This window comes from Schistocerca piceifrons, chromosome X (assembly GCF_021461385.2).
Source record: "Schistocerca piceifrons isolate TAMUIC-IGC-003096 chromosome X, iqSchPice1.1, whole genome shotgun sequence".
Taxonomy (NCBI): domain Eukaryota; kingdom Metazoa; phylum Arthropoda; class Insecta; order Orthoptera; family Acrididae; genus Schistocerca; species Schistocerca piceifrons.
In genome coordinates, this window is record NC_060149.1 from 668,243,799 (window position 1) to 668,270,644 (window position 26,846).

A 26,846-nucleotide genomic window follows, 5' to 3' on the forward strand; every position below is an offset into this window, starting at 1 on the left:
TGGATGAGACACTACATATTAGTCTTCCTTTCTTTTTAGTTTTTAATTTGATACATTCCATATCGTGTATAGCGATAATTAAAAACTACAGAGAGCAAAATTTGTGTCTTGGAAATACCAACAATAACGCTTCTGTCACTATCAGCAACATAGTGCCCTATTCGATGATTTTCTTCAGATATTTTCGCGTGTTTGTGACATATATTTTCCCTTTCAACAGCAAAACATACCTAAATAGCTTTACTGTATTTCACGGATGCTCTGAATGAGGAATCGGAAGTATTAATATCCCAGAACACCGGTGCCACTTTGCTTGGAAATTGATTCTCATTCTATAGTTATGGTTTTTTAAATATATTACAGATGTGAAACTTAAAAAGAAATAGGGACATGGCTTAACACTAAAAACTAATTCTCTTATTTAATGATCTCTATGTCGACTGGTCAGCTAATATCGATATCATAACTACAACTTACGCAAACGACGATAACGAAACGAAGGAACATTAATCTCGGTTACCAATATCTATTGTCTCTTTCTCTTACACACTCCCGTACATTCTGCGTTTTCTCCTCCAGAGAGAGGAAGTAAGTTGTGGGATTCAAGTCTGTTTCATAAAGGCGGGCGAGGTACTGACAAGAAATTAGTCGGTCGAAATGGCAGAAATGAGACAATGCAGACACCAACTCTATCTGTGTCGTGCGCGCATTATGCTAGCTCTTCTGGAAAAAACTGTTAGACTTCAAAAACAATACGCGCCACCAACACAATACAACCAATATACTGTTTTTTTTCCTTGCGTGGTTTGAAGCAAAATATCGTCTTCCCCTCTAGTATTAGGAAGTTTGTGTGGTTGACATGTTTTGTAGAAATGAGTATGCTACTATCAGTTAAAAAGAGGGACCCTTGTATGCTTTGAAGACGTGTAATTACATGAAAACAATTGTGTAAACATCTGTGTTGCAGGTCATGCAGATACTCATTATCTGTAATGGACTTCCTACCTCAGGAAACCCTTAATGACACGCATGTGGAAATGGAATGGCCATGTGAAGTAAGAGAATACTGGGTGGACATAAGCGGACTCGTCATTTTCGTTCGTTTCCTATTCGATTACGTTTCAGTCTTCATAGTTGCTTTGGGTCAGTATCACTGCAAAAACTTAATCAATCAAAACTTACCTTCAAAATGTACTTACACTAAGAAATTATTGTTGTCCTTTTCTGTACATACATGTTTTCAGAAATTTTTGCTTTTAGTTCATTTGTAAAGCTGAAGCCTGGTATGACAGTTTAAGAGTACGATTGTCAAGAATGGCACAAGATCTGGTGGACGGTGCGTGGTTATGAGAATTCTCTAAGAAAACCTGAGGCCACGCAATACTCATCACACTGGACTCGCATTCGAAACAAGAAGGGATCAAATCCTCACCTGACGAGCCAGTTTCGGTTCCTTAGAGTTACCATAAATCAATTAAGGCGATTACAGGAACCTAGAACATAGCCATGGCCAATTGCTTTACCGATCCTTGTCGAAGAAGAGCGTGTGCTTTGTTTCTAATGATCACAATATCGATGAACGTTAGGCGCCAACCTTCCTCCCTTCCTTTTGCTGTAAAGATTATTGTCTTTGCAACACCAAACCAGATGAGCGAGAACGACGCTATTGGCAGCTATGTAGGCGTTGCTGTACGTAAAAAACACCTGAATTCGTTTGAGCGTTACAGTTCATATTCAAAAGCAATACTTCTTTCTCTTTGATCTAAAGAAGATAAAACATCGAAATATTTATAATATTATTCAGTGAAATAAATCCAATATTACTGTTAATGTGAAGACATTAGTGCATAATAACTACCGATTTGCAGAGCGAGTTCTACTCCCAGCAATCAACCTTATTTTTTTCTTTCTTCGTGTTATTCCGCTTGCTGTGCTTCTTTCACATTTTTCCAACTGCCTTATCGTCAGGTTGCTACAGGCGAGTAGTAGGGGGAGCAGAATGTAGCAAAGTCGCCTACAAAGAATGAGCATTGAACAAGGAACTTCAGCGTTCATGATATATTATTTATGTCTAGACCAAACATACACTTCAAACAGATTACTAAACTAAACTCCGCCCGAACAGGTTGTGAAGGCACAAGGGCACCGACCGGCCGCCCTGTCATCCTCAGGTCGCAGGCGTCACCGGAGGATATGGAGGGGCAGGTGGTGAGCACACCGCTCTTCCGGCCGTATGTCAGTTTCCGAGACCGGAGCCGCTACTTCTCAATCAAGTAGCTTTTCAGTTTGCCTCACAAAAACTGAGTGCACCCCGTTCGGCAGGCCGGATGGTCACCCATCCAAGGGCTAGCCCAGCCCGACAGCGCTTAACTTCGGTGAGCTGACGGGAACGAGTGTTACCACTGCGGCAAGGCCGTTTGCTCAGATTACTGCAGACGAATATTCAATTGATGTTATAGCGGACTCAAAACAACAACGGCACAAGGCATTAACAGCATCAACTGACGAGAGCAGGTCACTGTAGTTGTCTCAGAGAATAGAACTAAACTATTTTTGTTTTGCTACTGACTAAAAAAAACTCTTTTTAAAGTTTTAGCTGCTATGCTTCAACGGCATTGGTAAGAAAAGGAGAAATCGGTGGGGTGGTAATAGGTTTTCTCGCTCTACTAAAGCCCTCCATTTATGTATCGCTATGCTAGCAGCGCAGAGGTCACACTATGTCAGATGAGTCTGTGTCTGCTGCTAGAGTAGGCCACGCTATCTTTCTGGTGTAGAAGTGTACTCACAGAGGTATTAAGTTTTTCGCTTTGGACAATGAAACTGGCAATGTGAAACTGTTGATATAATATTTTGGTATTATAGAAGATGTAACTTCAGGAGAAGAGTGAGTTGTATGTGAACATATAAGGCAATGCACTAATGGGCGTGTGTGTTGTTCTTAGCATAAGTTAGTTTAAGTAGTGTGTAAGTCTAGGGGCCGATGACCTCAGCAGTTTGGTCCCTTAGGAATTCACACACATTTGACCATTTTTGAGGATGCTCAATAGCAGAGGTTACTACACTTCAATAGATGAAGAGGCATCAGATAAAGAAGCATCATATGAAGAGCTTTCAGATGAAGAAAATGATAGTGCCAGGGGTGTGAGGGCTCTAGCAATATCACTAGAGTCGGTTTTCCAGGGAAGTAGCGGTTCATCTTATCAGCCGTCACCTCGAAGAAAACGAACGGAGTTTCCTCAAGGACATCTGACTGAAGTGTACAAGGTATGGACAAAACAACCGAGGGAAAAAGATGGAAATGTTGATCCTCCCCGTCTGTGTCGTCCTGGATTAGCCATTGACATGACACCGCACCTGAAAATTACAGAAGTGTTGGCACAGAAAAAGAAAAGAAAATGTTGAACTGTGACACAGAACTCTGAAAACAGGCTAAAACAACGCCATTCTTGAAACCCAAAACATCTGCAGGATATGATAAATCGTGAATTAGCGATCATTTTATAGCAAAAGACACAAGAAAACTCGCCGATCGAGGTGGCGCAGTGGTTACCACACTGGACTCGCATTCGGGAGGACGACGGTTCAATCCTGCGCCCGGCCATCCTGATTTAGGTTTTCCGTGATTTCCCTAAATCGCCTCAGGCAAATGCCGGGATTGTTCCTTTCCCCATCCTTTCCTAATCGGAAAGGACCGATGACCTCGCTGTTTCGTCCCTCCCCCAACTCAACTAACAAGAAAACGCATTAATACATGACCGCACGTTGACACTTTGGGCACTGCAACAAAGAAGAGAACTGACCCTCACAGACCATTGCAGCTCAAAGCTTCCAGCTCGTGGGTTTAAATGTAAGAATAATAATAAAATGGCCCACAAAGTTAACGAGCGTTTGGTTGAAGGGGATGCTGATGTTCAACGAAAAGCTGATCAATTCGTTAGAGAAATCGGATGTCTCAATGAGATAAAACGTCTCTTACCGGATCAAGCAATTAATGCCTATTAGTCAAGCTTTATTATAATTACAATTTGGATGGATCTGGCAAGTCTTTGGTGCAGTTAGATCCAAAGCTGCAACCACACACTCTTATATGATAATGCATGCGAGTGTGATGGATTGTACGCTGCTAGCCCATTTGTATATTCTCGTATCGGAGCCCACCGGCCATTTTCCTCTAAATATGAATGTAAATGTACCGAACATCAAGGCGTTAGGTAGTAAATTTGCTAATGTCACGAAGAGGGATTTAAAAGCCTCCCTAGAACAATTAATGCCTATTAGTCAAGCTTTATTATAATTACAATTTGGACGGATCTGGCAAGTCTTTGGTGCAGTTAGATCCAAAGCTGCAACCACACACTCTTATATGATAATGCATGCGAGTGTGATGGATTGTACGCTGCTAGCCCATTTGTATATTCTCGTATCGGAGCCCACCGGCCATTTTCCTCTAAATATGAATGTAAATGTACCGAATATCAAGGCGTTAGGTAGTAAATTTGCTAATGTCACGAAGAGGGATTTAAAAGCCTCCCTAGAACAAGTAATGCCGCCAGATATACAAGAAAATATTAAAGCCCTTCTTTTGGTTGACTCCAGGACAGCCAATAGAGATGACGAACTTTACAACTGTACAGTTCCTGAAGGAGTTCAATTTATGAGGAAGGTGATTCCAGCGAAGGGCACAGGCATTATACAACCTACCAACGTTTTCTTATCCCGCCCACAAAAAAATTTGTGAAATTTATCACAGATATAATTGCAGCATCTTTCGGCAATAACATTAATATTTGACATAGAGACCACTTCTTACGCCTTCAATCGTTTGTATATTTCCAGGTCTCGGGGCTACCATTCTCCAACTTAATCAAATTTGCATTTTTTCAAAGCGGTGACACCAAAGACTTTCCTTGTGTATTTCAAACACTCTTCGGGTACTGCTTCGAAGAAGGATTAACGCAAGAGCGTTTCCATGAGATCAGTGACCAACCTGCATCCATTAAATGTGTACATTGCGAGAATTGTCTGTGCATAGACCGTACTATTATTGCTGACTTGCATATTTTTTGCCTCCGATAGTGTCGTCAAGTAAGTAAACTGTCATATTACTGACTGTTTGTCTGTAATAATCAATTTATCTAATAAATCATTCATACTTATAGTTGTTTCGTCGTATCTTTGACGACTGATATCTCCTGTTCTAATAGTTCATAGCAGCTACAATTTTTATGTTGTATATATCTTTTGCTGCTCTATTTACTGCGCTATGATATGGATGTAATTTGCGCGACAACATATCGTGACCTTTCCTTGTGAGGTATTTATTGTTTTGCGTTTCATGGTGTTGATGAAATGTTATTATTTTACCACGCAAAGAAAGGAAGACAATATGATATAACTAAGAAGGAAAGATACATTTTAAACCTGAAGCAGTATATTTTAAAATTACTTTGCGGCTACGAGTAATCATACAGTAAATGATAAGATCTTCATCGTTATTACCAGTACAACACTCATTTAAAATGAGAATAAGCTATTTTTATAAACCGTTTCACATGGATCTAATATATTCCTTGTGGCGTAAATCTAACAGAAGGTAATATTCGTGATTGTTAGGTGACATGAATTTCAAGAGGTCAAACACTTCTTCCTTCTTTTGCGTCCTAATAGGACTCATGTTACTTTACAACAGACAGTGTACCATTGCTAACAATTGCTTTGAGTGTCCATTTTCACATTTTGAAATCGAAATGACTTAATAGCGATTTCTTGACTGCTGGATTTGTAAAATATAGCTTTGGTTTTAAACACTGAACGTTGCACGAGTGAACATTACTCGTAATAATCTTTCGATTTGTTTATGTTGTCCTTCTAGTGAAAATATTTCATGTTCCTTTCTGGTTTTAAATTCATTCTTCTTCGTTTCATAGCTAACAACTGTACTTCATCTTTGAGCTTGTTTAAATGTATTGTAACAATCAGATGCTGAGTGCAGAACATTCAGTATAGCAGAAATCTGATATATTTGGCAAACAGGAATGAACAGAAACAAGAGAATTGTTATCCATAATTTCTACATTCGACTACCACAGCATTTGCCCTGTGTGTGAATAGTTGAAATCAGTAATTAGTTTTTCGCCACTGCATGAATCTGTAATCTACGTGCTTCACTAGACACAGTGCTACTTTTTGATGGTCTTGGAATATTTTAGTTTCAGTCAATATGAATGTGGAAGATTCGCTGTTGGATAAACAATGGCAACTGAAACAGTATAAATTATGTGCAGTGTAGGTAATTGAAGTAGTGAATATTAAAATCACATTCTGTAAATGGAATAAGAAAATGTAGCAGTCAGGTTGGTTCATGTGACATAAATCAGTGGTCTGGTTCTTGATATCTCAGATTTTGAAATTTTTTTGTACAAATGTAGTAGTATTTCTTTCATTGAAAAATCCCAAATTAATATTTTATGGACCTTTCATATCTGACTTATTAATTCTTAGAACTTCAAAAACTGTGTTATTTTTGTTATGTTTTGAAAGATTAAAGTCACCATATCTCAAAAACTAATTGGTTTATAGCCCTAAAATTTGTTCTATTTTTTATAAGCTTTAAAAGCATGTTCTACTTGATAATATTCATAGTAATGTTGAGTTTTCCCAAACCAATTCTTTTTTGAATTCTGAAAATTTGAAAATAGTTTTTTTGTTTTGAAAAAAGTTTGTGAGTCATGCATTATTTGTCAATGTGTCTGCCAGATTTCATGGTGGCATTCCAGTGGAACATATTGTCACAAATTTTATGTTACTGGTAAAAGCAGCATCTAGCATATAGAGTGCAGGGCTTTGGACTTTATACGAAATAAGCCTGTGAAATCATATTTTTATTTGTTGACAATTTATTTTCATTATTAGTATTATACACTTAAATTTAAATTCATATTGGGTTTTCCCATGTTAACTGTGAAAATATTTAACATACGTTATAGACATATACTCAAGAAAGACCACAAATAAATTACTGAATTGTGTTTTAAGGTATACATGTACATTAATAGTAATGTACATTAGTACTAATACTAATTAGTACATTCATACTACACTAATACTAATTAATATATAATAATAAGTCATTAATTAGTCATTAAACAATGCTTTGGCTGTTATTGTTTAACAATGTGGTGTCTGAGTGCCTCACAATGAGGTACTTTTTACTGAACTTCAACGAGAAAGTCGTTATGGTGATCCAGTAACAATTTCATCGGAGTCTCTTCTTTTTCTTGTGCCTTTGTCCAGCATTTTCTCAGGGTTGGTTTGGTTATGGTCGGTTTTGGCATGGTTAATTAGGGGGTGTCTGGATCTCCTTCTTGTTGCCACTCCAATAGACGAGAGGATGATGATGAAGACAACACCACACCCAGTTCCTGAGCGGAGAAAATCTCTGACCCAGCCAGGAATCGAAACTGGGCCCCATTGCATGGCATTCCGTCACGCTGACCCCTCAGCAATCGAGGCAGAAAATCTTATTGGAGTCTAAGATTATATATTGCAGAGTTCTTTTAAATGACATTACCTCTTTCTCTCAAGCACTGATGAGGGATTATTTTGGTGTAACAACACATTTTTTTCCAATATAACCTTTTCACAGCTTCTCATCTGATAGTCTATATGTTCTTCCAGTAGCAGTTGTGGGATTTAATTTACAAAGTATTAAGCTTTTTTTTAGTATAATCAATTTATCTGTTCTACTTGTTTAAGTTCTAGGGGACTGATGACCACAGCAGTTGAGTCCCATAGTGCTCAGAGCCATTTTCTATTTGTTTATGAAAAAGAAAGAGTTAGTCCGCTAGGATTAGTAAATAAAAGTTTTTCTTCTTGCATTTCATTTCTCAAGCCTTTTACCATCTGTTCTCATAGGCACAAGTTACAAGTCCTGTAATCTGTTTAAAAGGATGCAATCAGCATTGAATTTTATGAACATCAGAATCCTTAAAGTCAGTTAAAAAATTGGTTTACACTTGGCTTTGCTCATATGAATAAATTAATTATGCTTCTGAGACCCTGTGACTGCTATGACTTCATAAATGTATTTTGCAAAGGTTCTTTTTGTGATATATGATCATCATTTGTCGTATAGAAACAACTGACTGATGACATATTTGCTTTACCCTGCTCAAACCATTGGAAGGAAGGTAATATTTGATCATGTTGTGCTGAATAGTCATGTTAAGAAAACAACCTAAACCACTGTATTAGGTGCATTTATTAAGCCACTGGTTTCATTCTGTATGAACATCCTCACCTGACAAAGTGGAAAAATGCACCAGTAACATTATTTAAAATACAGAATCACCCATAAAATTTTGAAAGGCACATGTTGGATTATGACAATTTACAGTATTCCACTGTGTTGTTTTATTGGGTGATTAAGCATTCAGATCATGAAGCTAGTACTCTTCCCCCACTTTATCACCTGAATACATACTTAACAGGCTGCACATATATGCAGGGACATGGTCCTCTTTCCCATTCCAATCCTTTGCTAATTTAGTCTCAAAATTTTATCTCTACTGAAATGAATTTTTGTCAATAGAAGTGCATGTTTTTGTTTAATTAGAGAGAGTGGTTGTAATTAAACGTTCGCTACTTGAGAGGGCCCCGATGAAAAACGAGGGAATTTAGGACAATGAAACTTTATGGTGACACATAGAAGAGAAAAAACGAATAAACCATTCAAAGAAACACATTTTAATTTCTAGATGAGAGGCTAACAGTTGTTAGTTTCGTACCACTTTTACGTTCCAGGTTACAAACGTTGCTCAGTGTGATAATCATCTGCATCCACGACACCTGGAACCACACTAAAGATACTGTTTCACAATAATTGTTCACAGAACTTTTCGAACGATGGATCATGGAATGTTCAGCTGTCGTGAGATGCTTTGTGCACTGCTTGAAGACAACATATTGCGTCCAGCATTCTCAGCCATGGCAACAGTAACTTCTTCAAAAATTTGTGGTGCAATTGGCGGTCGGCCTCTTGCAGGAGCAGTTCCCAAATCGTCGATTAATTTGAACTTCGCAATCATGTTCTTCAACCCTCGTGTGGAAAGAAGACTTCTACATTTCCGTTTAATACGTCGATAATCGCGAAGATCAGCAAAACATAAGCTGTTGTTTTGATAAAACAGATTTATGGGTAAAGCCCTCCTCACCTTGTCCAGACCCTGTTGACTGTCTGCAACTGTAGTGCACCCTGATGCTTGTGTTTCAAATCTACATCATTGTACCTATGCCGCCACTTAACTGCAAGTCATGACACTAACACTCCTAACTACGCAAATACTGCAGGTTACACTCTGAACATCATTCCTATAAAGTTGGCCACCATATGGTAAATAGTTTTCTGCCTACACTGGCTCATGTAGTGAAAGTTTAATTATAACCACACTGAATATTGGAAGTATATGTTTTCTACTGTGCTATAAATATGAACAACAACTAAATTATAAATCGTATAAAATGGAAAAGATGTGATATTCCTTACATTATTGGTCTTAATTGTTATATGGCATTGTAAAATACAATTTAAAAACGATAAACCCCAAGTATCCTTAATTACTACTCATTAATGACATTTTAACTAAAGTTTTATGAAACGGTCTGCTAACCATGTACAGCTGTCAATGCAAACTGCAAATAAGTAAATAAATAAATAAATAAATAAAAACAAAATAAAATAAAATTTAGTTGATATGTTCCCATTGGAATACCATCATGAAATTAGGCACACATATTAGTAGGTATTTTGTATGACTGACATACACTTTGTTCCAAAACAAAAAGAAATCCGATATGGAAATTTTCAGAATTTAAAAAAGGTTGGCTTGGGAAAATTTAGAATTATAATGAATTATTTAAAGTAGCAGATATTTTGAAGCTTATAAGAAACTTAATAAAACAGTACAATTTTCAGGTACGTTTGTCAAATAGCTCTTAAGATACGGCCATTTTAAAGTTTAGAAACATGACAAAACTTAACAAATAGTTACTCTAATGTGAAGTATCCAAAATATTTAATTTTAGATTTTATATTACACTCCTGGAAATTGAAATAAGAACACCGTGAATTCATTGTCCCAGGAAGGGGAAACTTTATTGACACATTCCTGGGGTCAGATACATCACATGATCACACTGACAGAACCACAGGCACATAGACACAGGCAACAGAGCATGCACAATGTCGGCACTAGTACAGTGTATATCAACCTTTCGCAGCAATGCAGGCTGCTATTCTCCCATGGAGACGATCGTAGAGATGCTGGATGTAGTCCTGTGGAACGGCTTGCCATGCCATTTCCACCTGGCGCCTCAGTTGGACCAGCGTTCGTGCTGGACGTGCAGACCGCGTGAGACGACGCTTCATCCAGTCCCAAACATGCTCAATGGGGGACAGATCCGGAGATCTTGCTGGCCAGGGTAGTTGACTTACACCTTCTAGAGCACGTTGGGTGGCACGGGATACATGCGGACGTGCATTGTCCTGTTGGAACAGCAAGTTCCATTGCCGGTCTAGGAATGGTAGAACGATGGGTTCGATGACGGTTTGGATGTACCGTGCGCTATTCAGTGTCCCCTCGACGATCACCAGTGGTGTACGGCCAGTGTAGGAGATCCCTCCCCACACCATGATGCCGGGTGTTGGCCCTGTGTGCCTCGGTCGTATGCAGTCCTGATTGTGGCGCTCACCTGCACGGCGCCAAACACGCATACGACCATCATTGGCACCAAGGCAGAAGCGACTCTCATCGCTGAAGACGACACGTCTCCATTCGTCCCTCCATTCACGCCTGTCGCGACACCACTGGAGGCGGGCTGCACGATGTTGGGGCGTGAGCGGAAGACGGCCTAACGGTGTGCGGGACCGTAGCCCAGCTTCATGGAGACGGTTGCGAATAGTCCTCGCCGATACCCCAGGAGCAACAGTGTCCCTAATTTGCTGGGAAGTGGCGGTGCGGTCCCCTACGGCACTGCGTAGGATCCTACGGTCTTGGCGTGCATCCGTGCGTCGCTGCGGTCCGGTCCCAGGTCGACGGGCACGTGCACCTTCCGCCGACTACTGGCGACAACATCGATGTACTGTGGAGACCTCACGCCCCACGTGTTGAGCAATTCGGCGGTACGTCCACCCGGCCTCCCGCATGCCCACTATACGCCCTCGCTCAAAGTCCGTCAACTGCACATACGGTTCACGTCCACGCTGTCGCGGCATGCTACCAGTGTTAAAGACTGCGATGGAGCTCCGTATGCCACGGCAAACTGGCTGACACTGACGGCGGCGGTGCACAAATGCTGCGCAGCTAGCGCCATTCGACGGCCAACACCGCGGTTCCTGGTGTGTCCGCTGTGCCGTGCGTGTGATCATTGCTTGTACAGCCCTCTCGCAGTGTCCGGAGCAAGTATGGTGGGTCTGACACACCGGTGTCAATGTGTTCTTTTTTCCATTTCCAGGAGTGTATTTTGATAGGTAGAGTAAAATGACAGAAAACTACAAAATTCTAATTCTACAAGTACCAAATTTATATTTTTATTGCCTGAGTTCTCATGGCATGACCCGGTTATCAAAATATCGTTGCTGAACATTGCCTTTTTTTCATACTGTAGACGAGTTTCGTGCAGTGATGTAATTGTTATTTTCTCTTCTTTGTGGGAAAAAGCTCCATAGTTCGTCTTTTAGGTATTATGTTTCTAATAAGAATCGTTGACAAGTGAGTGAAAGTGTAATGTCTGTGGTTGGAAACTATTTCTAGCCCCTTTTTGTGCTGTATGCTCAGCAGAAGAGTCCCAATGTGAACACCATATTCGAAACTCAGAAGATTTTATACGGCGACTGAAGAACCTGCGCCTTGAATCTACCGACTTACTAGTGAGTTTCGATGTGGTTTCTTTGTTCACACGAGTGCGTCTGATGGACTCATTACAACTCATAGGAGCTAAGCTGGAAGAGGACATCTTACACCTTTTCAAACACATGCTTACCTCGACTAACAATTTGTTCAACGACCAGTACTTTGAGCAGACTGACGGTGTTGCTATGGGTAGCCCTCTGTCTCCCATAGTAGCTTATCTTTTTATGGAAGTTTTCGAGGACAAAGCACTTCAGACAGCGATTTTGAAACCCAAATGTTTTTGGAGATATGTAGATGATACGTTTGTGGTATGACCGCATGGGACAGCAACGCTTCCTTCTTTTCTGGAACATCTGAACTCCCTCCATCCAAGCATCAGTTTCACCATGGAGGTAGAGAAGGATGGTGAGCTCCCGTTTCTGGATGTTTTGGTTCGTAGAAAAGGAGACGGCTCCTTGGGTCACAGTGTGTTCCGGAAGCCTACGCACACAGACTTGTATTTACAAGCTACGATCTGTCATCATCCCTCACAGCGCAGCGGTGTATTAAGGACGCTAGTGCATAGGGCTAGAGCCATCTCAGATCAGGACAGCTTATCGGCAGAGCCTAGCCATCTCCGCTCTGTGTTTGCCCAGAACGGGTACTCCGAGAAGCAGATCCGGAATGCATTTCGACCAGAACGCTCCAAACCTCTAGAACAGCCTGAAGAAGCGGAAAACACCACTGGGTTGGTTTTCTACCGTATGTCGGTGGCGTGTCTTTTAAGATGGGCAGAATTTTCAAGAAATACCGGATTAAATGTGTTTTCCGGCCCCCAGCACGAGTGCTATCAATGCTAGCCTCTGTTAAAGACAACCTCGGACTGCGGAGACCAGGAATATATAAAATCCCGTGCCACTGTGGGAAGTCTTATATTGGCCAGACGTGTCGTATGGTTAAAGACTGATGCTACGAACATTAACGTCACACGAGGTTGAGTCAGCCAGAGAAATCTGCGGTTGCTGAACACTGTCTTGACACGGGACACGGCATGAACTGTGAAGAAACCAAGATCCTCTCGTATGTTTCCACATACTGGGACTCCATCATCAAAGAGGCGGTCGAAATGCGTATAAACAGTGACCTAATAAACAGAGACACGGGGTTTAACCTGAGCAAATCCTGGGAGCCAGCCTTGGCGCACTAACAAATCGTCAGCCGCAGATTAGCAACTGCACCGAGTCAACGCAGATTGGAGACCTTAGCGCAGATCCTTAAATCGCGCGCCGACACCTCGCGCGCGCGAACGGGGTCCGTCGCTCCCGGCCGCATTATCCAGCGCCGCGGCGCGCTTCAGTAGACCGCGACCCGTTTCCCCAGCAGAGGGCTCTGGTGTTCGACGATTGGTCTTCGATGACGTTATGCCCCCGTTGGCGCTTGCGCTGTTCTAGAAAGCCAACATATAAATTGGCGAGCTTCTTAGCGACGCGACAGTAGCACCTGAAGATGGCGGGCAGTTGTCTCGCCGAATTATTGTGCGGTTTCTACAATATTATCCGGAGTAATTCCCGGGAACCTATCAAGCAAGTTTTAAGTGTGTGGTATTTATTGCCTCTCAATACATCGCAGTGCACTCTTCTTGCAGTGATATTTGTTGTTGGTACTATCCTATCACGTTATAGACCATTTTCTCCTTCATTTTTCGCCCTGGTGTAGTGGAGAGAATCAACTTAGGAATGCTATAGTGCTTCATAAAACTGTGGCGGTATAATTTGAAGTTTTAAATGGTTCAGACGTCTCGAAGCACTACGGGACTTAATATCTGAGGTCACCAGTCCCCTAGACTTAGAACTACTTAAATCTAACTAATCTAAGGATATCACACACATCCATGCCCGAGGTAGGATTCAAACCTGCGACCGTAGCAGTAGCGCGGTTCTGGACTGAAGGCCTAGAACCGCTCGGTCACAGCGGCCGGCTGAAGTTTCAACTATCATTTTAAAGAGCACCGCGTCCAATCGTGACGTCAAATTCCTCATCAGTTTATTGTGTGTTTTGTCGTGTCTCACGCAAATTGTTTTTGAAATTCTCACTTCCACTTCCAGTTGTGACGCTAAGGAACACGAAGGTAAAGAAGAGAAATTAGGACTCTTATGGAAGCTTTTAGACGTCGTTCTTCTCTCGCTCTGTTTGCAAGTGGAACAGGAAAGAAAGTGACAAGTAGTATTACGTGGTATCCTCCGCCGTGCAACGTACGGTAGGTTGCAGAGTATGGATGGACGTGTAGTTGTAGATGTAGTAAATTCTAGCCGATTATCTTCTACAGCTTAGTGGTTGTAGGGCAAGAGTTCAGGAAATTTTAATCCCTTTTGAATTTCTAACGAATATTTCATGTGGCCCAATTCGTTTGCATCGCCGTCAACATCCAGTTCGCCTTGTTGTTGTTGTTGTGGTCTTCAGTCCTGAGACTGGTTTGATGCAGCTCTCCATGCTACTCTATCCTGTGCAAGCTTCTTCATCTCCCAGTACGTACTGCAACCTACATCCTTCTGAATCTGCTTAGTGTATTGATCTCTTGGTCTCCCTCTACGATTTTTACCCTCCACGCTGCCCTCCTGTACTAAATTGGTGATCCCTTGATGCCTCAAAACATGTCCTACCAACCGATCCCTTCTTCTAGTCAAGTTGTGGCACAAACTTCTCTTCTCCCCAATCCTATTCAATACCTCCTCATTAGTTACGTGATCTACCCACCTTATCTTCAGCATTCTTCTGTAGCACCACATTTCGAAAGCTTCTATTCTCTTCTCGTCCAAACTGGTTATCGTCCATGTTTCACTTCCATACATGGCTACACTCCATACAAATACTTTCACAAACGACTTCCTGACACTTAAATCTATACTCGATGTTAACAAATTTCTCTTCTTCAGAAACGATTTCCTTGCCATTGCCAGTCTACATTTTATATCCTCTCTACTTCGACCATCATCAGTTATTTTACTCCCCAAATAGCAAAACTCCTTTACTACTTTAAGTGTCTCATTTCCTAATCTAATCCCCTCAGCATCACCCGATTTAATTTGACTACATTCCATTATCCTCGTTTTGCTTTTGTTGATGTTCATCTTATATCCTCCTTTCAAGACACTGTCCATTCCGTTCAACTGCTCTTCCAAGTCCTTTGCTGTCTCTGACAGAATTACAATGTCATCGGCGAACCTTAAAGTTTTTATTTCTTCTCCATGGATTTTAATACCTACTCCGAATTTTTCTTTTGTTTCCTTTACTGCTTGCTCAATATACAGATTGAATAACATCGGGGAGAGGCTACAACCCTGTCTCACTCCTTTCCCAACCACTGCTTCCCTTTCATGCCCCTCGACTCTTATAACTGCCATCTGGTTTCTGTACAAATTGTAAATAGCCTTTCGCTCCTTGTATTTTATCCCTGCTACCTTCAGAATTTGAAAGAGAGTATTCCAGTTAACGTTGTCAAAAGCTTTCTCTAAGTCTACAAATGCTAGACACGTAGGTTTGCCTTTTCTTAATCTTTCTTCTAAGATAAGTCGTAAGGTTAGTATTGCCTCACATGTTCCAACATTTCTACGGAATCCAATCTGATTTTCCCCGAGGTCCGCTTCTACCAGTTTTTCCATTCGTCTGTAAAGAATTCGCATTAGTATTTTGCAGCTGTGACTTATTAAACTGATAGTTCGGTAATTTTCACATCTGTCAACACATGCTTTCTTTGGGATTGGAATTATTATATTCTTCTTGAAGTCTGTGGGTATTTCGCCTGTCTCATACATCTTGCTCACCAGATGGTAGAGTTTTGTCATGACTGGCTCTCCCAAGGCCGACAGTAGTTCTAATGGAATGTTGTCTACACCCGGGGCCTTGTTTCGACTCAGGTCTTTCAGTGCTCTGTCAAACTCTTCACGCAGTATCTTATCTCCCATTTCATCTTCATCTACATCCTCTTCCATTTCCATAATATTGTCCTCAAGTACATCGCCCTTGTATAAACCCTCTATATAGTCCTTCCACCTTTCTGCCTTCCCTTCTTTGCTTAGAACTGGGTTGCCATCTGAGCTCTTGATATTCATACAAGTAGTTCTCTTCTCTCCAAAGGTCTCTTTAATTTTCCTGTAGGCAGTATCTATCTTACCCCTAGTGAGACAAGCCTCTACATCCTTACATTTGTCCTCTAGCCATCCCTGCTTAGCCATTTTGCACTTCCTGTCAATCTCATTTTTGAGACGTTTGTATTCCTTTTTGCCTGCTTCATTTACTGCATTTTTATATTTTCTCCTTTCATCAATTAAATTCAATATTTCTTCTGTTACCCAAGGATTTCTATTAGCCCTCGTCTTTTTACCTACTTGATCCTCTGCTGCCTTCACTACTTCATCCCTCAGAGCTACCCATTCTTCTTCTACTGTATTTCTTTCCCCCATTCCTGTCAATTGTTCCCTTATGCTCTCCCTGAAACTCTGTACAACCTCTGCTTCTTTCAGTTTATCCAGGTCCCATCTCCTTAAATTCCCACCTTTTTGCAGTTTCTTCAGTTTCAATCTGCAGTTCATAACCAATAGATTGTGGTCAGAATCCACATCTGCCCCTGGAAATGTCTTACAATTTAAAACCTGGTTCCTAAATCTCTGTCTTACCATTATATAATCTATCTGATACCTTTTAGTATCTCCAGGATTCTTCCAGGTATACAACCTTCTTTTATGATTGTTGAACCAAGTGTTAGCTATGATTAAGTTATGCTCTGTGCAAAATTCTACAAGGCGGCTTCCTCTTTCATTTCTTCCCCCCAATCCATATTCACCTACTATGTTTCCTTCTCTCCCTTTTCCTACTGACGAATTCCAGTCACCCATGACTATTAAATTTTCGTCTCCCTTCACTATCTGAATAATTTCTTTTATCTCGTCATACATTTCATCAATTTCTTCATCATCTGCAAAGCTAGTTGGCATATAAACTTGTACTGCTGTAGTGGGCATGGGCTTTGTGTCTATCTTGGCCACAATAATTCGTTCACTATGCTGTTTGTAGTAGCTAACCCGCACTCCTATTTTTTTATTGATTATTAAACCTACTCCTGCATTACCCCTATTTGATTTTGTATTTATAACCCTGTAATCACCTGACCAAAAGTCTTGTTCCTCCTGCCACCGAACTTCACTACTTCCCACTATATTTAACTTTATCCTATCCATTTCCCTTTTTAAATTTTCTAACCTACCTGCTCGATTAAGGGATCTGACATTCCACGCTCCGATCCGTAGAATGCCAGTTTTCTTTCTCCTGATAACGACGTCCTCTTGAGTAGTCCCTGCCCGGAGATCCGAATGGGGGACTATTTTACCTCCGGAATATTTTACCCAAGAGGACGCCATCATCATTTAATCATACAGTCAAGCTGCATGTCCTCGGGAAAAATTACGGCTGTAGTTTCCCCTTGCTTTCAGCCGTTCGCAGTACCAGCACAGCAAGGCCGTTTTGGTTAATGTTACAAGGCCAGATCAGTCAATCATCCAGACTGTTGCCCCTGCAACTACTGAAAAGGCTGCTGCCCCTCTTCAGGAACCACATGTTTGTCTGGCCTCTCAACAGATACCCCTCCGTTGTGGTTGCACCTACGGTACGGCCATCTGTATCGCCGAGGCACGCAAGCCTCCCCACCAACGGCAAGGTCCATGGTTCATGGGGGAAGAGTTCGCCTTATGTAGGTTATATATTATCTGATCAAAAGTTTACGGACACCTGTTAGTGGACATTAATGTACGTGTGTCCACCTTCTACCTTCATGACGGATTGAAATCTGCTGCAGAAACTTTCAGTGAGATGTTTGAATGTCTGTGGAGGAATAGCAGCCCACTCTTCCTCACAAGATGAAACCAGAGAAGGTAATTCTGTTGAGTCGACATTGTAACTCATCCCAAAGGTGTTTCTTTGGGCTCAGGTCAGGACTCTGGGTAGGTCAGTCCGCCTCAGGAAAGTTATTGTCCACAAACCATTGCCTCAGAGATGCTGCTTCATGACAGGATGCATTGTCATCATCTGCAAACTGTTCCTCCATTGTATGCAGTGCACAGTGCTGTAAAACTTGTTCATATCATTTTGCATTTAGAATTTCCTTAAGCACAATAAGAGGATGACACCCTAACCGCAAAAAGCACCCCCATACCCTGACACCACTTCGTCTATGCCGTACTTCTCTGTTGACACTACACATGATTGAAAGTAACATTCTCTAAGCATTCACCAAACCCAAACAGTTCCATCGGTTTGACACAGGATATAGCGTGATTCATCACTCCAAATCACACGTTTCCAGTTATCTGCTGTCCAGTGGCCTCGCTCTATACCCCACCTCAACGGTCTCTTGGCACTGTCTGCAGGAATGTGTGGCTTATGAAGAGGTGCTGGTAGCACTTTGGAGCTCACGAGTGATTCCTTCCACAGGCTTCAAGTGATTTTTTACAACCAATGTCCACAATGATCGTCGGTTCCTATCCATCAGTAGATGAGGTCTGTCTAGTTTTGCTTTCCATCATGTCCTTGAAGGATTTGTTACTTGGGTGACGTCCAGTAACTACTACACATTCGAAGTCACTGAGGTGCCCTGACCAACCCATTCTGATATTACTGATTCTCTGCCGACAACACAATGCTCGCTATCTCCTCTTATACTGACTGGTCTGCTTCACGTGATATGTAGTGGTCAGTTTCATATTACACAGGGGTGTCCACATATGTCTGATGAAATAATGCATATTCGCTTGGATGAGATGTTAGCGTCTAAGTCATTGTCTGCGTTTGTTATTGTGAAGTTCATGAAAGTGTGGTCATTTGTTGTAAGTCCGTGTCAGACCTTGTAGTTTTCAGTGTGCTGACTAACTTGCAATTGTGATAGTTATATTTCTTGCTGCACCTGTGCAAGTGCCGAAAATAGGCGTGTTAAGTGTTCTATTCATGAAGTGAAACCCGAGTTCTAATACGACTTTCTGAAGGTAGAATCCGCGTTCGTCAGTTTTGCAGGAGGATCGTACAAACATAGTACCGTTTTATCATCATACAGACTCCACTATGGAGTCCAAAGTAATAAACATCTCTGGCGTTGAGAGGCATCTCGAAGAGTTAAAAAAAAATAAGTCGCCAAGTCTAGATGGAATCCCAGTTCGGTTTTACAGAGTGTACTCTTTGGCATTTGTCCCTTATTTAGCCTGCACTTATCGCGAATTTCTCGCAAGAATTGAAAAAAAAAAAAGTCGCCAAGTCCAGATGGAATCCCAATTCGGTTTTGGCATTGGCGCCTTATTTAGCCTGCATTTATCGCAAATTTCTCGCCCAGCACAAGGTCCCAAGCTACTAGGAAAAAGTGCAGGTGACTCCCGCACATAAGAAGAGTAAAAGAATAGACCTACAAAATTACAGAACAATAACCTGAACGTCGGTTTGCTGCAGAATTCTTCACCACATTCTAAGTTGGAATATATTTCCTCAAGGCAGAAAAACTCCTGCCCACTAATTGTATGACCTGTGCGAACTTACTATACTAATGCCGTTTATGGTACAGTGTGTCTCACCAACGAGATCACTGATGACGTCATCGGTGAGTCATGGATTTTCCCCACCAATCCCATGTCTCCTGTCTGACAAAGGAAAATTTCTCTATGCATAAAATGGCAGAAATTCAAATCTTCGTGGGAAATTCAAAATTTTGGCGTGAAATTAAAAAACTAGCCAAGTGGCACTAGTTTGTTTCCTATGGAAGGAGGGTTGTTATCCTAAGTTAAATTTGTGGGAAATTCAAAATGGTGCATTTTTATGCTGGAATACTGGCCCTGCCTGTATAAAATCACAATCTGAGACTTGGAATATGAACACCAACCAAGCTATGACGCCAGAATCCAAGATGTCTGACCTGAAATACAAGATGGCGACTGTGGCATACTGGTGCAGCTCTATGATGTCACAATCGAGCTAAGACTAATCAGGCTATTTATAACATTCCAGAATTCATCCCCAGAGCTGTAATACTGACCCTGACTCTGTGACGTCAGAATCGTGCTAAGACCTGTTGGAGGTATTTTTATAACAGTGTGGGATTCAGGCCCAGACTTGAGATACTGGATCAGTCTTACTATAAACTACTATTCACTCAGAGGTGTATGGCCACTGCATACTGTAAGGTTAGATGTGCCTTCATTTAAATAAACATTAGTGCGGGAAGGTGAGCAGCTTTCTGGTCCCACATCACAGCTCCTGCCACCCTGCAGTAACTGAATGGCACCGGGCCATAATGTCAGCCATTGGGTTATGGGCCACAGCACACCAGGGCAGCCCACATCTTTTGTTTTACTTGCTCCGCAGAGCTTTCACTAGGTCTACTACTCTCCCCATCTGTCTGACACTTAGGTATAGGTGTTCATATTTCAACAGTTTTAGTGCATCCCTCCATACAGAAAGGGTACGTACAACACAGATGTGTCTGCCTGTTGTAAAAAGAAACTGAACACTCTCTGCCCATGTCTTTGCCTATAATAAGAGAATAACGAAGTGTAAATGTGTCCATTCTTACAGAAAGAACACATACAATGCAAATGAAATTGCACATTGTAAACAGTTATATGTGCATATGACAAAGTAGAATGAAAGAAAACGGATGACTAGAGTTCAACAAATAGATTTATTTGTTCATTAGAACTGGTGGCTGATAATGTTTTTTATCTTACAAAAAGCAATACCACATATTGGACTATTTCATGTGTTTCATGTAATAATATGTTTGCTCAGAAAACAAAACAATATGAATAAAAAATAATTGCAGATACTATGCTATCTTACAAAAAATATTGGAATACTTCACGTAATTTTCAGCGTAGATAACGACAGTTCATCTTTAAAGATGTTGCATTCACAGCATACACAGATGATGTAGTTTTCTTCAAGCACAGGGGATATGATTTTAGACATGTTTGCTATTGTGTCATCCGCTCCCACATGAAATATGTGCTGTGCGGTATGCAAAATTCCATGCGACCATACGTATGTTTTGTTATTCTCCAACTTAAACTTCACTTCGTTAATAGTACTTATCTTCAGCAAAACTAATGTCATTTGTGTCGTGCACATCCTTTATATTCACAGTTGGGATAGGGTTTCTGTTAATAAAAACACCAAAGACATATGATAACAACTTTTTCTTTCTTTCAGTTAACAAACATACAATTTGATTTTTAAGATTACAGTTTAGTTTTTGAGATATAGTTAAGTTCTTGCGATTTCAGTTTAGTCCTTGAGGTACAGTTCAGTTCTTGAGGTACAGTTCACTTCTTGAGTCACAGTTTGACTCCGATATTTCAGTGCAGAGATACTTTTAACTTACACGTTTTTGCTAATAACTAGGGAAAAAAATAACCTCTCAACAGTAACACTGGTTGAGAATATACTTACAATTTTCTAATAGTACTGGATTAGAATATTTACAATTTTCCAGATATATTAATTTACGCTGAAAACTAATACAGAGATTCATTTTTACTACAACTAAATTCCACAGTCCGAATAACACAGGTTTTACGATAATTCTGATGGAATGTGGACCATATACACTTGAAAACTAATCAATCTTGGACAGCTAGTGGCAGGTGAAACTTAAAAACAATTCTATTTATATGACGCCCATGGTGCAGAGATGGATTCACATGTGTGTACAGATACGGTGTGTATGAATAAATAAATATGTAGTTGATGTATATTTGTTTATAATTTTTTACGTTTTTAAACTTTTTAAATTTTTAATGCTTTTTTCACAGTACGCAAACATATGGCGTGCGTGTATATATTTACAAATACGTGTATAGCGCACGCCGCGCGGGATTAGCCGAGCGGTCTATGGCGCTCCAGTCATGGACTGTGCGGCTGATCCCGGCGGAGGTTCGAGTCCTCCCTCGGGAATGGGTGTGTGTGTTTGTCCTTAGGATAATTTAGGTTAAGTAGTGTGTAAGCTTAGGGACTGATGACCTTAGCATTTAAGTCCCATAAGATTTCACAAACACATTTTTTTTGTATAGTTCACTCCTCGCACTCATAAATAAATAAATATTTACACCAGACACATACTCTCTCTCTCTCTCTCTCTCTCTCTCTCTCTCTCCCTCACTCATTCTCTCTTTCACTCAATGACCCTTTTAGCGTCATGAGGCGACAGGTCAATTTTAAACTGCAGCACAGTGTACACGTTGCGTCCTTTCGATCGAACACTAGTTTGCCACACCGTATGTGCCGGCTGTGGTGTAGCACCGCAAACAACGCTGTACAGGCACTGCAAAAAGTGTTCGATAGAAAGGGCTCTCGATGCCATACAACATACACCTTTAGCCCACCTCTGGGGCCGGCCGAAGTAGCCGTGCGGTTAAAGGCGCTGCAGTCTGGAACCGCAAGACCGCTACGGTCGCAGGTTCGAATCCTGCCTCGGGCATGGATGTTTGTGATGTCCTTAGGTTAGTTAGGTTTAACTAGTTCTAAGTTCTAGGGGACTAATGACCTCAGCAGTTGAGTCCCATAGTGCTCAGAGCCATTTGAACCCACCTCTGGGTGGCATCTTCCAATGTGCGCTATGCAAATATTTTGATTGTATACCTACAACCTCCATAATTGGCAATCCATTCGCCTCGTCTTTCATAAGGCCGATAACCTTTTTGTTCTGGGGAACAATACCATAAGGATTATCGACCATGTTTGAGGATGTGTCGAACTCATTGCTGTGGTAACTCATTACTTCATATGGATCTGTATCCATATAAAGTAACTTTGGATCAGCAACTTGAGTTTTCGCAAACTCATAATGAAAGTGATACATGTGAAGTTTGAATAGGTCTAGTATGCATATCCCCACATAAATAGGTTTCGTGAACTCTACTGCAGTCTTCGCCACCTCCACAGCAACAAAGTTCTCGTTGAATATGACGACCGCTTCAAATTTGTTCTGGCAATGCATTTTCTTACTCGATAACACCCATCCCATTCGGCTGTAACCAAAATTTCACGCCATTCCCTCAAATTCTCCATTGTTTTGCGGAAAATTGAATTATTCATTAATTTATAAAAATCTCTCTGAAAATGACACATCGCAGAAACTGTGTCTCGTATTCAAATCAATATACTCCTTCAGCCAGAGGGACTGCTTGCACGAGATAGCCTGCATGAATCTAACCAACTCTATCCTCAAGCTGAGACACTGCTGGAGATTACGGTAATGAATAGTACTTCCCTGCTTATTCCCAAGGATTGTCATCAATTCTGGGGTGGAGCCTTCTCACGGAATTAGTTGCTCCAGGCACAGCAGCAAATCGGCATGTGAATCATGCAGACTAATAGGGTATGTGAGCTGTGGTTCCACCACATATCCCGCATCAGGATCAGCCACCATACCCCCTTGATTTCTCCACCTAATCTCCTGCATTTGTCTTTGGGCACCCATCGAAACTCGCCAATCGGCAGTGATTGTTGTCTGGTGTGCCTGTATAACTTGTACATGATGTAACTCGAATCAGGGGATGCGTTGAACCTGTCACCCATCCATGGGTTATTTGCCTTTGCATGCCTATGGACACAATGGCAAAGTCCACTACAGATCCATCACTTAAAGGAAAGAAGCATGTTGGGATCGGTCAATAATTGAACGCTGCACTTCGCTTTTTGAGCATTGCGTCCCAAGACAAGCTAGGTGGCATGTAATGAAAGGCAGGATCCATTGAATATGTGGTCAGGTATAGATTCCAGAATTTCTCGAAAACATCCACAAGAAAACGCACGTCTGGGTCCATGTAAAGCCGTTCATACTCTCCTAATGTGGTGATATTGAATTCCTGCCAGACATTCACGGCATGCTCATACTCTGCATCCATTATGGCAGTGCCTGTAAGGTTGTTGGAGAATGCAGTTATGCTGGGTACCATGGTTTCATTGAGTTTTTACATACTATCCGGATACTTGTATGGAAAAACCCCCTTTATAGTTACAACTGAAACTTTTTGTCATCAGGAAATGCAGCTCAAGTGATGTGCATATGCTCCCTAGGCAGAGTTTCAATGTGTTTCTGGAGTGGCGCCTGCATAAAACGTAGCGTGTCAAGGAAGCGGAGCGTAATTCTCGGCGTCATTCGTTTGAAGAATGAAATATATTTCTCGACGCTCTCATGCAGGTCACTGACCTTATTTTTCTCCATGCCGAAATCAGCCAAGTGCTCAACAAGAAAGTGAGTGTCATACTAGCTTACATTTTGGAAGAAAACGCGTATGTGCCTTGGTAACTGATGCTTCAAATTGCATATATTGCGAGCTGCGCCACGGAACTTTCCCATAAGATGACAGTAATCCCTACAAGGAGTTTCCGCTTTCCAGTCTAAAGGCAGCCCACAAATATGGCCGTCAACCGCGTTATTGTACAGATCTTCACTCTCCTTCGATTTTGTCATGGGAACGTTGTCGTTATAAAGCTTATTAACCTCCCATGAATGTTTTTCGATCTCAGAGAGAAGCCAAACTTCAGGAGTATCCCCAACATAAGATTTGTGGCGGTTAAGACTTGAATCAAAGGATGATACAATTTGGTGTACCGCCGTATATGGTACATGTCTTCCTCTGAAGGTAGTATGTGAATCTGTAGAGTGACCTTCACAGGGAAGCACGATCCTCTAGATGCACTGTTAATAACTTGTCTGAGGAAAAATAATTCAGACATCTTAAGCAAATACACTTTTTGAACACGTGTTTACTCATCTGGCAGGAAAGGAGTGGGGATATGCCTTCAATTCAAACATAATGATAATTGCCGGTCTCCTTATTTTTCTCATCAGAGAACAGCAGCATGTTTACATTCAGCTTACACTCACCGGCAAATATAATGAAATGGAGGGGTCTGACGACTGTGTGCTTGTTCTGCTTAGCTGACTTGGGTTTCTCCTGGCCATAAACTTGATCCGATATTCTGGTATTCTGAGCCTCAAGTTTAGGTATCTCCTAGGTCTTAATAGAGAACTCGATACCATCAAAGTTATACCCTCCGTTGATAGTCTTTTTATGCATGTGGTATCTGCCTGTATGCTCTGGATGTACATTGTAATTTCTCTCACAAGCCAGGGTTGACCATGCAAAACATATCTGATCCTTTTAATTTTTGACATAAATGCACACCTGCTGGGTTTCTATATCTTTAGGTAGCTCTATATAGGTAGCCCCTCCATTTACTGGATCATAGACATTTCAATGGGTGTCCAGTTTTAGTATTCGGCTGAGTACTTTATCTGACCTCCTAGCTTCCGTCGAGTCAGTATAGCTCTCAAGATGGACTCACAAAACCACTCAGCGATCGATGTGCTCCGTGTTATCACGCCATTATCCCCTCAAAGATAATGAACACTTGTCTCATCAATGCCAGAGGGAACTTTGGAGGGGGGGGGGGGGGGCTACAGTTCAATGCACAGTACTGCACCGCATTTAATGGGGGATATCGCAGATCATTAACAGCCTTGAGGAGTTCCGTTTGCACAGCGGGAAGACACGCTCTTAGAAACCCAGCAGGGTCGTGGTACCCTCCTGCCGGATTCTTGATTCTAGTGAACGAGATTCGCTCCTCACCGAATATTCTAACTGCTGTATGGTCTCACTGATCTGATAACCTTCACTAAAAGGATGGGAGAGGGAACTGCCGCTAACCACAGGATAATCACTATTATTACTCCTATATCTAGCCAATGACTGCGTCCGCCCTGTTGGTGAAGGTGGGTGCATTGAGGTGTATGCGTCGATGTACACGTACCTTGCGAGATTGGCTAGGATGAGAAGGTGGCAGAGGAGGAGACACTGAAGTATCGGGCCAAAGCAAGCAGCCTGGCTGTGGCTGCTGCTGCTGCAGCTCTGACCCACTTGCCTGAGGGGTGGGAGCCTGTTGTTCAACGATTCATGAATGGCAGAGTGGTGCTGGGGATGCAGTGGCACAGGGGATGGCACCGGCAGCAACAGTGGCTTCTCGCGTGGCAACAAGCGGCACCCTTGCTGATGAGGCATGCCTCACTGGACCCCACTTTGACGAAGCAGGTAACTGCACAACAGCATATTGCGGAAATTGTTCCCCTGATGCAGCTGCTGCTGGAAAAAAAAGGGACAACGTTCCAAACATCGCCTACTGCTGCAAGGAAAGAAAGAACACCGATTATTATTATTTGTAATTAGAATGAGTACATGTATATAAATTACCTATTTCGCTCTTGCTCATTGGCATCTCCCTCGGGTTATCCAACACCCCCTCGTACTGATGAAGGTCTCTCTGCATCTGCTCCATCCGCTGTGGCATTTTGTCTTCACCTGACTTGAGGAAGAGCCATCTTACAGATATTACCTGTAACATAGTGATTGAATAAAAAACATATACACACAAAAACGACAAGAAAAAAAATATTTTTTGAATAGGTGCTTACTGGAGATCTGCAATGGCTCCTGCTTATCCTCAACAAATACCCCTTCATGTTCCTCTTCTTCTGCCAGGAATCATCTACAACAGCAACAAAGAATATGCACCATATTACATAGACGATGAAATTTTTGACAAACAGTAGCATTCTATGTAGACATAGTACTACAAAGAAGAAAAACACGTATACTGCTTACAGTGCTGTTGCTGATGATTGTGTCACTGCTGCTGGCTTTCAACAGCCAGCTCACCAGTGATATGTTGGACATACACGTATCTGCCCAATAAGACTACGTGTATTCAATAGTACGAAATTCTTAGTGGAAGAAAAAGTTACAGTTTCCAATTTGAGTCTGCACTTACCACGTAATTACCATTATTGTGACTGCTGTGGACGTTTGCCACCACTGGCGACTACCGCTGCTGTTGCCTGATGCCGCTGCAGAACTCTTCATGTTGGTA

The 26,846-nt window shown here is 41.6% G+C and overlaps 1 protein-coding gene across 2 annotated transcripts in view; it reads left to right on the plus strand.

The window, feature by feature from the left end:
* The window catches only part of LOC124722971, a 339,558-nt gene that overhangs the window by 210,513 nt on the left and 102,199 nt on the right, over nucleotides 1-26,846 (plus strand). For both annotated transcript variants that reach the window (XM_047248138.1, XM_047248139.1), the window contains exon 3: nucleotides 968-1,143. In XM_047248138.1, the coding sequence (XP_047104094.1) occupies nucleotides 968-1,143 (176 nt within the window). The remainder of the gene's footprint in view (nucleotides 1-967; nucleotides 1,144-26,846) is intronic.